General features: G+C 45.5%; 2 protein-coding genes across 9 annotated transcripts in view; one reads left to right on the top strand and one right to left on the bottom strand.

Moving 5' to 3' along the window:
- The window catches only part of LOC148331454 (zinc finger SWIM domain-containing protein 8-like), a 259,367-nt gene that overhangs the window by 212,058 nt on the left and 34,420 nt on the right, over positions 1 to 12,889 (top strand). The gene's annotated exons all lie outside the window — the stretch shown is intronic.
- Positions 4,290 to 8,657, bottom strand: LOC148331455 (uncharacterized). Its single transcript, XM_088305269.1, has 3 exons — positions 7,194 to 8,657; positions 6,404 to 7,016; positions 4,290 to 4,311 (listed from the first exon to the last, which is right to left on the bottom strand). Exons 1-3 carry the CDS (start codon positions 8,545 to 8,547, stop codon positions 4,290 to 4,292), a joined length of 1,989 nt encoding a protein of 662 aa, XP_088161395.1. The 5' UTR covers positions 8,548 to 8,657.

The following is a 12,889-nucleotide window of genomic DNA, read 5'->3' as shown; positions in this document are numbered from 1 at the left end:
AAGAGTGCATGTTAGCACACCCTGCTGGCCAAAGTCTGAGACATCTTTGCTTTGAATTGACTATGACAAATACTTTGTGAATACGTTTTTTGGTGATGGTGTAGGAGAAAACTGGACAAAAGGGCAGCTGTCCACAATGTCGTAGTCTGTCTTATCATTCATGTTATTGCAAGCAAGAAACATCACAGGTTTAGACAACAGAATGCAAAAATATAAAAAAATAAATAAAAACACACTGCCCAAAGCACACCACTCACATCTCTCTAAACAGCCATGTGATTGGCTGAGGCTGAATGGCATCGCTGTAATCTTTTTGCGTTATTTTTATTTCTTTGGGGGATATGAATGGCATGAGAGATACATGTTTTGTGTTAATTTTATTTCTTTGTTTCATTGTTTGCTGTCGAGTAGCTGTGTTGCCATGACATTTCTCATTGGTCTGAGGTGCTGCTGCTGACAGCGAGCCCTGCCAATGCTGCCAGGATGGCCGAGTGGTCTAAGGCGCCGCGTTCAGGACCCAGTCTCCCCAGGAGGCCTGGGTTAGAATCTTGAATTTTCCCATTGTGGGACTAATAAAGGGCAAATTATTATTATTATTATTCGCATTCACGCGCTAGCATGTGTGAGCTAGCATGCACGAGCGAGCATGCGCGAGCTAGCATGCGCCTCGTAGTGCGGCCAGAAAGTATTAAATACTGAAATAACACCCTCATCTTGTGTTGCGCCCTTTGATACAGCGCGTCTTTTGGCCGTAATCATACGGTATATTCGACCCCTCCGTACACGTTCCTTGTTCCGCAGTGTTAGATTCCTTTGATGCGATCTCCTTGTCCTCTTTGGAGGATGTGGTTTGCCAGATTAAACCATCCGGCTCACCACATGACGCCGTCCCTCCTCAGTTCTTTAAAGAGGTTCTCCCAAGTATTAGGCGAATCGGTTTTGGCCTTTATCAACTGCAGTCTCTCTTCTGGTGTAGTCCCCCAACATTCGAAACATTCGGTGGTGGAACCCCTGCTTAAGAAGACTGGCCTTGATCAAGGTGAGCCGTCAAATTTTAAACCCATTTGCAAATTGCCTTTTATTTCTAAAATTTGGGAAAGCGTAGTGCACATGCAGTTTCGATCGTTTTTGGATGAACACAACGTCATGTAGGTTTTCCAGTCAGGTTTCAAGAAAATGCATCGCACAGAGTGAGCCTTGTTACGAGTGTTAAATGATATTCTTCTGGCAAACGACACTGGAAACTACGTATGCCTTGTCTTGTTAGATCTAACTGCAGCGTTTGACATGATGGACCACAATATACTTCTGGCTCGTTCACAGCACCAGGTGGACATCAGTGGTAGCGCTCTAGAATGGTTAAGATCCTATTTGACTGGCAGGACCTGCTGTGTTCGCCTAGGATGCACTGAGTCCTGCTCTGCCCCTTTGTCGTACGGTGTTCCTCAAGTTTCTATTTTGGGGCCCTTGCTGTTTTCGGTATACTTGCTGCCCCTCGGTTCTGTCCTACGAAAACATGGAATTTCCTTCCATTGCTATGCATATGACTGTCAGATCTATGTCCCGCTGATCAAAAAAGACGCTACTCCTTGAGACCACTTTTGTCCTGCTTAGAGGATATCGAAATCTGGGATGTCACTTAACTTCCTTAATTTCAATGCAAAGAAGACAGAGGTTATGGTGTTCGGTCCCAGTGGCCCTTCCACTCTCATTCCTGTTGAACTCGGCCCCCTGACATCTTATCTAAAGCCAATGGTCTCAAAGTCAGGTTTTAAAATGGATTGTGATTTTAAATTAGTTCAACAAATCAGTGCTGTTCTTCGATCAAGCTTCTTTCATCGTAGGCAGCGGGCTAAAGTGTATCCCTTTCTTTCCCAACAGCACATAAAAACATTAATCCATGCATTCGTTACATCTCGGCAAAATTACTGCAATGTACTTTTCTTTTGAGTCAGCCAGTCCTTGCTCAAGTGCCTCTAACTGGTCCAAAATGCTGCCGCTCGCCTTTTAACTGGCGCTTGGAAGACAGATCACATCACCCGAATCTTAGCCTACCTTCACTGGCTCCCAGTGCACTTTAGAGTTCACTTCAAGATACAGTGTTCCCACCTACGGAACTGTGTCAAACGGAAATTCCCTCACCCGGAAAAAAAACGTACGCATTAAATTTTCTACTACTATATTACATTAACGATCGATTCCTCACAATGGAAATTCCGATATCCGGAACCCGGAAGCCCGTGTTCGCAGTAGCGCAAACTCAAGCAGTGCCCGCTCCATACAACGGAAAAACTTTGGCCGCTCCACCATGATTGGATCCAAAACGTCAACGTATAAATGGTTTCTTTGGCATGAGTTTTACTGAAATTGCGAACATTCCAAACTTATTCATTTACTTCTGTAGATCTTGGCATCCAAACAAAGAAGAATTGTAATGACCGAAGAAGAGAGACTGAAATGCATTTGATTAAGCGAAGCGGGATACAAAGGAAAAAAAACAAGGAATCGATTGTGGCTCAGTACGCTTCCGACAGTTCACCTGCTCTGAGGAAATTTCTTGCGGCTTGACGGACGAAGTACAGCGGCGTAAATGAATGTGAATGCCTTAACTGTTGTTGTGCTAAAAACCTCCCTTTAACTGGACCGCTAATTAGAGAGAAGGCTAGATCAAAAGTGCTGTCTATGGGCATAAGGACTTCGAAGCGTCCCGCGGCTGGCTTCAAAAATTCGTTGCGCAACATCAGCTGAGCAATGCCGTCTTGTGTGGTGAGGGAGGGGAAGTAATGTTTGAGAGTGTGCTAGTGGAAGGAAAAGCTAAAAAAAAAAATCAAAGCCGTATTTTGTTAACATACTTTACGTTCACACAGGTGTTGCGAGCATTCTGACAAACTTGTGTGTGTGCGCATGCGTGAGGAAGAGGGCAGTGGCAGCACACTTCACACATGTACCGTAGACGTTTCTGTCAGGTTTAATCACCTAAGCATTCTCTATGCATAGGCAAAATGAATGAAAGGAAGACAAGAGTTGATCTTTTTACTCGCGAGGACAACGAACGGAGTTGTGCTCAGTTACATCTCCAACTTTGTTCTGGAGCACACTCCGCCGAGCCCTCTATTTTAATAGGGAAGTCCCTAACAATACAATGTATTTGCACTAAAGAATGAAGGGGGGAGCACCAGCAGGAACATGTAAACATTTCAGACACGAGAGGAAAAACAGACATCAATGGCAGTCGTTAACTGATTGACAAGGCAGATATGCCTTTTTTTGCTCTCGCACTAAAGTCTTTTTGTTTTAGAGGTGTGTCTCGGGCACACCTCCTTTGATGTTGCAGCTATTGCATCCAGTCTTCAGGCATCGGCTTCTCTTGAAGTCTTCTCATCCATATGGTCAAACATAGGTCACACTGTGGAACAAGTCTTTTGCAATACTCATAGAGTAAAATATGGGCTAACTTATATATTCACCCTAACTGTAAGAGCCATTTTTTACGTTAACGTATGTTTGCTTTAAACCTCCCACCACTTGGGTGCAGTGTGGTGTCAATTGGCCACAGGGCTATTTAATCAATGGGCTAACAAGACCCAGGTGGTTACTATTGGGGAGGCAAAAAAGTTTTAGACCGTGACCGTGACAAGGTGGGAAGAATGGTGTGAGCTGACTTGACGGACAATTGGACGATTTTATTTTGGAACTGGCGGAACGGACACGCGTCGAAACAACCCAGGCCAGTAGCAACCATAGTGACCGGTTTGATAGGCAAAAGGGTCACTACAGTTTAAGTCTAAAACTTTGCTTCGAGCGAATGAAGATACGTTTGCTTCAAAGTGAGGACAGTGCAGCTGAAAAGGAGCGGCGGATTGAATGGCTTTCTTGTCGCCTTGAGGACAACGTTGGACGATTGCTGATGTTTGGACGTCATCTGCTCAAATTGTTTGCTCGTTTGGAATTATTTGGAACCTCAGCCGCGGCTCTCCAACCAAGGAATTGGAACATCAATACACTTCTATGCCGGCCAAGGTATTTGTAGCGCTACATTAATGGCCATATAGTAGATTGCTGTAAATGTGTGCACACAACTTTGCGCATTAAATCCAATGCATTGGTGGTAATTGAGGGAACGTTTCGGGGCGCGTTTGCAATTTGAATTAGACTGTGCGCGTGTACAACTTACGGAAGGTTGCACGAGTAAGAGAGTGATCAAAAGGTTTTGTATCAACATAATTATGAGTAGAGAAGAGAACCTCGACAAAGCTGAACTTTGGACTGAGACACCTAAGCAAGATGATTTAGGGATTGAGGAAGGTGGTCCTGTAAAAAAGCAGTCGGTTAAAATGACTGAAAAGGTCTTTTTGGCAAAGATAGAAACACTGCAAAAAGAGAGAAAAAACAAGTTGCAAAGGGCAGCCTCAAGCCTCAAGCAGACAATTATTAATTTGATGGGTGTTAAAGGTTTTGTTTCAGAGGTAAAAAATACGTTTGACAAATACACTAAACTATGTGATGAAGCTGTTGCACATCACGAAGCTTTATTGAAATTTATGCCACTGGAAGAGTGTGAAAGGCAAGAAATGTGGTTTAAAGTAAAAACGCTCGCTATTGATGAATTTGTTTCAGAGGTAAATAAGTGGTTGGGTTGCAATGAATGTTGCTGTCAAAATGAAGGTATGGAGGACAATAATGAAATGAAACATCAAAGAATTGATGGACCTCAGAGCGAGGAAGTCCAAGTGGAACCCCATGACAGCATTTCCAATGTAACTTCCAATACTTCCTCAAAGCGCAGTGCGTCTACTACAACATCTTTACGTCGACAAATGGAGGCAGAACAAGCTGTGATCATGGCGCGTGTTGCTGCACTTAAGAAAAAGCATGCTTTGGAAGAACAAGCAGAGGACATAAGAAGGAAACAGGAACAACTGGAAATAGAAGATAAGATAAGATAAGATAAGATAAGATGTCCTTTATTAGTCCCACAATGGGGAAATTTGAGGTGTTACAGCAGCAAAGATATAGATCACACAGAGTCGGCGGCGTAATGTAGCCGTTAATGTATAACATTAGCAGCAGACATTCAGAAAAAGCATGCAAATATACACAGTATAAACGTATCTAAGTGTAAGGAAACACTCCTAATGTTTGTCCATTATACGAAGGGGGAAACGCTGTAATGATAAAAACTACTGAATGATTGAAAATACTGCAATCATAAAAATATTGCAATGATAAAAGTACTGTAATGGTAAGAGTACTGAAATGATAGAAAAGTACTGCATGATAGAAAATACTGCAATGGTAAAAGTACTGTAATAGTAAAAGTACTGCAACGATAGAAAAATACTGCAATGATGAAAGTACTGCAATGATAAAAGTACTGTAATAGTGAACATCCTGCAGTGGTAGAAATACTACAGTGATAGAAGTATTGTAATAAGAATACTGTAATGGTAAACAAAATACATCATTGGTCAATATTTAAGTACACCCTTGGCTGAAAGTACAGTAGTAGTTAATATTGCATCCTAGGACTGCACAATTGCACTAATGCCCTCCCGTTTGTAGGCCTGACCCAATGTTCTTGTTAAAAAGTCTGACAGCAGTTGGCAGGAAGGAGCGGCGAAATCTCTCTTTGGTACAGCGAGGGTGTAAAAGTCTGTCACTGAAGGAGCTGTAAAGTGTTCTCAGAGTGTCATTGAATGGGTGGGCTGGTTTGTCCAGCATTGATGACAGTTTTGCCGTCATCCTTCTGCCCCCCACTGAGTCCACAGAGTCCAGGGAGCAGCCCAGGACAGAGCTGGCCCTCCTCACCAGTTTGTCCAGTCTCTTTTTGTCTCGGCCCGAGATGCCTCCTGCCCAGGAGACCACTCCATAGAAGATGACTGATGAAACCACCGAGTCATAGAAGTTCCTGAGGAGTGTTCCCCGAACGCCAAAGGACCTCAGCCGCCTGAGTAGGAAGAGTCTGCTCTGACCCTTCCTATAGAGAGCGTCTGTGTTGTCGCTCCAGTCCAGTTTATTGTTCAGATGAACACCCAGGTACTTGTAAGTTGAGACCCTCTCAACGTCTGTTCCCTGGATATTCACTGGTGCAGGTGGAGAGTGCCGACGCTTGCGGAAATCCACCACCAGCTCTTTGGATTTCCCAGCGTTGATTTGGAGGCGGTTCTGCTGACACCAGTCCACGAACCCCTGCGTAACCCCTCTGTACTCCCGATCGTCATCGTCAGTGATGAGGCCGACAATCGCAGAGTCATCAGAGAACTTCTGCAGGTGACAGGTTGTGGAATTGTATTTGTAGTCCGAGGTGTAGAGGGTGAACAGGAAGGGAGCCAGCACAGTTCCCTGCGGCGCTCCCGTGCTGCAGAGGAGCACGTCAGACACACAGTCCTGTGTTCTCACGTACTGTGGCCGGTTTGTGAGGTAGTTGTGAATCCATGTGATGAGGTGGTGGGCCACTCCCGCCTGCTCCAGCTTGTCTCCCAATAAGGCGGGCTGGATGGTGTTGAAAGCACTTGAGAAATCAAAGAACATGATCCTCACCGTGCCCCCCGCCTTCTCCAGGTGGAAGAGTGAAGTGTGGAGCAGGTAGATGATGGCATCATCCACACTGATGCCAGGCTGGTATGCAAACTGGAGTGGGTCCATTGAGGAGCTGACCAGGGGGCGCAGATGGACGAGGACCAGTCTCTCCAGGGTCTTCATCAGATGAGACGTCAGCGCCACTGGTCTGAAGTTGTTGAGCTCCTTCGGATGGGGTGTCTTTGGAACCGGAACCAGGCAGGATGTTTTCCACAGCTGGGGGACTCTGCCCAGCTTCAAGCTCAGGTTGAACATGTGCTGGACGATTCCACACAGCTGGTCTGCGCAGGATTTGAGGAGCTGGGAGCTGATCCCATCTGGGCCTGCCGCCTTCCTCGCCTTCATCTTCCTCAGCTGGTTCTTCACCTGAGATGTTGTGAGGAACAAGGCTGAGCAGGAGGAAGTGGTGGTTGTCTGATGAGGCTGGGAACTGGAGCCTGTGGAGAGAGAGAGGGGCGAGAGAGGGGGAGAGAGGGTCTTGTTCGCAGTGGCAGGAGGGGTGGGTGGGGGCTGCATCAGGGAAGCCTGAGCGGGGTCAGACATTTGATCAAACCTATTGAAAAATAGGTTCAACTCATTTGCCCACTGAAGCCCCCCCCCCTTCCGGGTCTTACCTGCTTGTCCGTGGCCTGAGATGGTCTTCAGGCCCCTCCAGACATCCCTGGCATTGTTCCGCTGCAGTTGTTCTTCCATCCGCATCCTGTAGGACTTTTTCCCCTCTCGGATCCTCCTTCTCAGCTGACGCTGCACTCTCTTCAGCTCGTCCTTGTCGCCTGAAACAAAAGCCCTCTTTTTCTCCTTCAGGAGAGCTTTAATGTCCGGTGTGATCCAGGGTTTGTTGTTGGAGAAACATCTTACAGTCCTGGTGGGAATGGTGTTCTCCATGCAGAAGTTAATATAGTCTGTAACTGTGTCTGTTAGACCATTAATGTCCTCACCGTGAGCTTCGCTGAATACCTCCCACACAGTTGTGTTGAAACAGTCCTTCAAGGCCTCCTCGGCTTCTCCGGACCATCGCTGAACTGTGCGTGTCACAGCTGGCTGCCTGCGGACGAGAGGTTTGTACACAGGCAGGAGAGCAACCAAGTTGTGGTCAGCTTTGCCCAGCGGGGGGAGGGGCAGTGACGTGTACGCCTCCTTGGTGTTGGCATAGAAGAGGTCCAATATTTTATTGTCTCTGGTTTGGCATGTTACATATTGTGTGAATGAAGGCAGAGAGGAGGAAGGAGAAGCATGATTGAAGTCACCAGAGATAAGGAACAAGGCATTTGGGTGCTGTGTTTGTAGCCTGCTCACAGCTGCATTCAGTACATCACAGGCTGTCTCACCGTTAGCAGAGGGAGGCACGTACGCCGCTACCGCGATCACATGACTGAACTCTCGCGGTAAATAGACCGGACGCATGCTAACAGCTATCATCTCAATGTCCCGACTGCAAAGTTGATCCTTAACAGTTATATGCCCAGGGTTACACCATCTATCATTAACAAACACAGCCAGCCCTCCCCCTTTTCTCTTACCGCTCTCCAGTGTCCTGTCCGCGCGTAGTATTTGGAAGCCGTCCAATTCCACGACGGCGTCCGGCGTTAGCTCTGTTAGCCACGACTCCGTGAACACCAGCAAACTAGCCTCCCGGACAATCCTCTCGTGCCGGGTTAGCGCTGTTAGCTCGTCCATTTTGTTGGAGAGGGATCGAACATTCCCCATAATAACGGACGGGAGGACGGGGTGATATCGTCTCCTCCTTGCCTGGCGTTTAGCCCCCGCACGACATCCCCGTCTCTTCCTCCTCAGCTCGCGGGGAATATCGGGTCTCGCTCCGGGAGCCCACGCGGGGTTAGCACGGAGTGCTAACAGCTGATCTCTTGTGTACACGATCGATCCGTAGCTCCGAGTTTCGTCTCCGGACACGATCGCGCAAAAAACAGCCCCCAACAGTAGTAAAACCACCGCAAGTTGGATGTCCATTGCTGAGGTGAGGTAAAAATAAAATAAAAAAGGGTAAAGGGAAAAAACACACGAAAAGGCTCAATAGTGAGCCACGCTGCTGTAAACAGGCAGCCACTCGCGCGGCGCCGGAACCGGAAACAGAACTAGCCGCATCTGCTGCAAAATTGCTGACGTTGAAAGACTCTTCATTTAACAGTGTTGCTAGTAAACAAAGCAAACATTCAGATGGAATGTCATCCTACTTGAAATCCCAAACTAATAATAATAATAATAATAATAATATTGCCTTTATTAGTCCCACAATGGGGAAATTCGAGATTCGAACCCAGGCCTCCTGGGGAGACTGGGTCCTGAACGCGGCGCCTTAGACCACTCGGCCATCCTGGCAGCCCTAAAAATTCGAGATTCGAACCCAGGCCTCCTGGGGAGACTGGGTCCTGAACGCGGCGCCTTAGACCACTCGGCCATCCTGGCAGCACTATTGAACCCAGCGCCGAAGATGGAAGCAACAGCCAGAACACAGGCACATCAACCAAATATGAATCTCAGTAGTCAAGCAGCACCACATTCTCAAAGCATCAGAGATCGACCCAGGATGCAAGCATGGCAAACATCTGCAACACAGGAAACCCAGTCAAATATAAATCCCAGTGCTCAAGTTGCACTCCCGTTGCAAAACAACAATGAACTCTACAGGCTGTTACACAAGCAAAACGAAATAACAGCACTTTTAGCACAAACACAAAGTTTCCAGTTGCTATTGCGCAGACAAGTGCCTTGTTTTAATGGAGACCCTCTACAATTTCGGTCCTTTATGAGAACCTTTGAACGTTGTGTGGAAGCAAAGGTGCAAAGGGAGGACTGGTTATTCTATTTGGAACAATACACTGGGGGCCAGCCTAAAGAACTAGTTCACAGCTGCCAACACCTACCACCGGACAGAGCCTATGATGCAGCCAAAACCCTACTCATTAAACATTTTGGAAATGAATTGAAAATCACAGCCGCCTATGTGAATAAAATAACACAATGGCCGACTGTAAAGGCAGAGGATAAAAAGGGGCTACAAGACTATGCATTGTGCTTGGCCGAATGCTGCAATGCAATGAAAGAACTCCGATATTTGGATGAACTCAATATGCCAGCAAACATGAAACTAATAACACAGAAGCTTCCTTATAAACTCAGAGAGCGTTGGAGAGAGAGGGCTTACAGCATCTATGAAACGCAAGGTCAAAGGGCAGGTTTCAAGGACATTGTAAGATTTGTTGAATATCAAGTCAAGATCATTTTGGATCCAATTTTTGGTGATATCTAAAACACCACAATTGACACAAACAGGAGCAACAAAACTCAAGCAAGCAAGGCATATTTGCAACAAAAATCACAATCCAGGGTAAACACCTTTGCAACTGCTGTTATGTCCAATGAAGAAGCTGCGGGTACAAACAATAGAAATGTACACACTCAAACACAAAGTGCGCTGCCTACAACTGATAACAATCGCTGTTTGTATTGTACACGACGACATGCATTGGATCAATGTTCAGAATTGAAAAGGAAACCTCATAGAGCGACTGGACTTTCTTAAGGCGAAAGGAGTGTGCTTCGGCTGCCTGCACACAGGGCACATGAGCAAGGACTGCAGTAACCGCATATCGTGCAAAATATGCAACCAAAATCACCCCAGTGTTCTCCATATTGAAAAAAGGGAAAGAAGTGAAGAGGAAAAGCGGCCAAAAGGACAGCCACAGGGAACACTAGTGAGTGGCACAAGTGTTTCCACGTGTGGACATACAGGGGCCGGCGGCAGTAATGGCATTCTGTCAATCTTACCTGTTAATGTCAAATCTACAAAAGGAAACAAAGTGGTTCAAACATACGCTTTTTTGGATCCAGGGAGTACTGATACTTTCTGCTCCGAAAGTTTAAAGGAAAAACTAAACCTCAAAGGCAAAGGAACCAATATTCATATACGAACTATGACCCACAACACCACTATGCCAAGCTACATGATTGAAGGCTTGGAAATATGTGGTCTGAACAACAACCATTATTATCAGCTTCCCACCACATTCACACAGAAACAAATGCCAGTATCGGTAGACAATTTAATCAGCTGATTGATTTGTTGATTGGCACAAACGCCTCAAAGGTAATGGAACCCTGGGAGGTGATCAACAGTCGCGGCGAGGGACCGTATGCTGTTAGAACTCTTCTTGGCTGGGTGATTAATGGACCTCTCCAGGGAAATAGTGTGAGAATGGCCACCCTCTGGCACTGGTTAATAGGATCAGTGTTGACCGACTCCAACAGTTGTTGATAAATCAATACAATCAGGAATTCAATGAAACATCTTACAATGACAAAGAGGAGATGTCAGTAAATGAAAGGAGATTCATTGAAATAATGGAAAGTTCTGTCCAATTTAAAGATGGTCATTACATGACAAAACTGCCTTTTAAGGATCAAAATGTGAAAATGCCAAATAATATTTCTGTGGCCAAGCAACATGTTGGATCACTCAAAAGAAGACTTCAGAAGGATAAAGGTTTTCACAAGGAATATTCAACTTTCCTATCTGATGTCATTGGAATGGGATACGCAGAAAGGGTTCTGAGGAACAATTAGAGCGTGCTGAAGGGAACATTTGGTATCTCCCTCACCATGGCGTGTATCATCCTCAGAAGGGTAACCTTCGCGTGGTGTTTGACTGCGGGGTAGAATTTAAAGGGACCTCGCTAAATAGACAGCTCCTACAAGGCCCAAATCTGACCAGCTCATTGTTAGGGGTTCTGACACGATTCAGACAGGAACCCGTAGCGATCATGGCTGACGTGCAATCAATGTTTCATCAGGTAAAAGTGGATACGGAACATTTTGATTTTTTGAGATTTTTATGGTGGCCAGAAGGAAACTTGGAGCAGGAGTTTGTACAATATCGCATGACTGTTCACCTGTTCGGAGCTGTGTCCTCTCCTAGTTGCGCATGTTATGCATTAAGGAAAACCGCAGAAGATAATGTACACAACTTTCCAGTAGAAGTGACGGACACAGTCAAAAGAAACTTTTACGTGGATGATCTACTGAAAAGCCTACCATCGGAAGTAGAGGCTATGGTTATGGTCCAAAACCTCAAGGCTATCTGCCGCAGTGGAGGTTTCAACCTTACAAAATGGCTTAGCAACAGCCGTGAAGTGTTGTCAGGTATTTCTGAAGAGGATAGGTCAAAGAATATTAAGGAATTAGATTTGGATAGGGATATACTGCCTGATGAACGGGCTCTTGGGCTACAGTGGTGTATTGAGACTGACACCTTTGAATTCAAGTTCAACATTAAAAACAATACGCACGCAAGGCGTGGATTGTTATCAAAGATACATTTAGTTTACGACCCTTTGGGATTATTGGCTCCATTCACCATCCCGGCAAAGATGATCTTGCAGGACTTGTGTCGTTTGAAGTGTGGTTGGGATGAGCCAATACCTCAATCCCTTCAACAAAAATGGAACAAGTGGTTGGAAGACCTTGAAAAGGTGGAAAGCTTCAAAATCAATCGATGTTTCAAGCCTCAAGACTTTGGACCAATAACATCTGCTCAAATGCATCATTTTTTGGATGCTAGTGAGACTGCATACGGCACTGTTACTTACATCAAGTTGCAAAATGACAAGAACAGAGTTCACACTGCTTTCTTACGAGGCAAGGCCAGAGTTGCCCCGTTAAAACAAGTGACTATTCCCCGCTTAGAACAAACAGCAGCAGTTCTTGCTGTTAAAGTGGATAAGATGCTCCGTTCGGAGCTCCAACTGCCTTTGACAGAATCACAATTTTGGACAGATAGCACGTCAGTGATAAAATATATAAAAAATGAGGACAAAAGGTTCCAAACATTTGTGACAAATAGAATAGCAATGATTAGAGAATCCTCAAACTTTTCGCAGTGGAGATACGTTCCTACGACACAGAACCCAGCAGATTATGCCTCTAGAGGGCTAAAGATGGAACCCTTAATTGAAGGAAAATGGTTTGAAAGTCCCAAATTTCTGTGGGAGGCAGAAAGTGAATGGCCTTCGCACCCAGTGAACACGGAGACTGTTGATGACCTGGAAGTCAAAAGGAACTGTGTTGTGAACGCAGCCGTTACTGAGGTTCCTGAAAATGCCACTAATAAATTGATCATACACTTTTCCAGTTGGAAAAGGTTGAAGATTGCGGTAGGTTGGCTTCTAAAGTTCAAGAGGATTTTAAGGGCTGTAAGTCAAAAGAGGAAACAGCTGATTTCTGAAAGCACTGATTCTTATGATAGTCAATTGACCGATGTCAATTCAGAAATGCGGGAATTGAAGGCCACATTGGG

This window comes from Idiotropiscis lumnitzeri, chromosome 9, assembly GCF_059441095.1.
Source record: "Idiotropiscis lumnitzeri isolate Australia: NSW breed Sydney's pygmy pipehorse chromosome 9, RoL_Ilum_1.0, whole genome shotgun sequence".
Taxonomy (NCBI): Eukaryota; Metazoa; Chordata; class Actinopteri; order Syngnathiformes; family Syngnathidae; genus Idiotropiscis; species Idiotropiscis lumnitzeri.
This window is presented reverse-complemented; position numbering and strand designations above follow the sequence as displayed.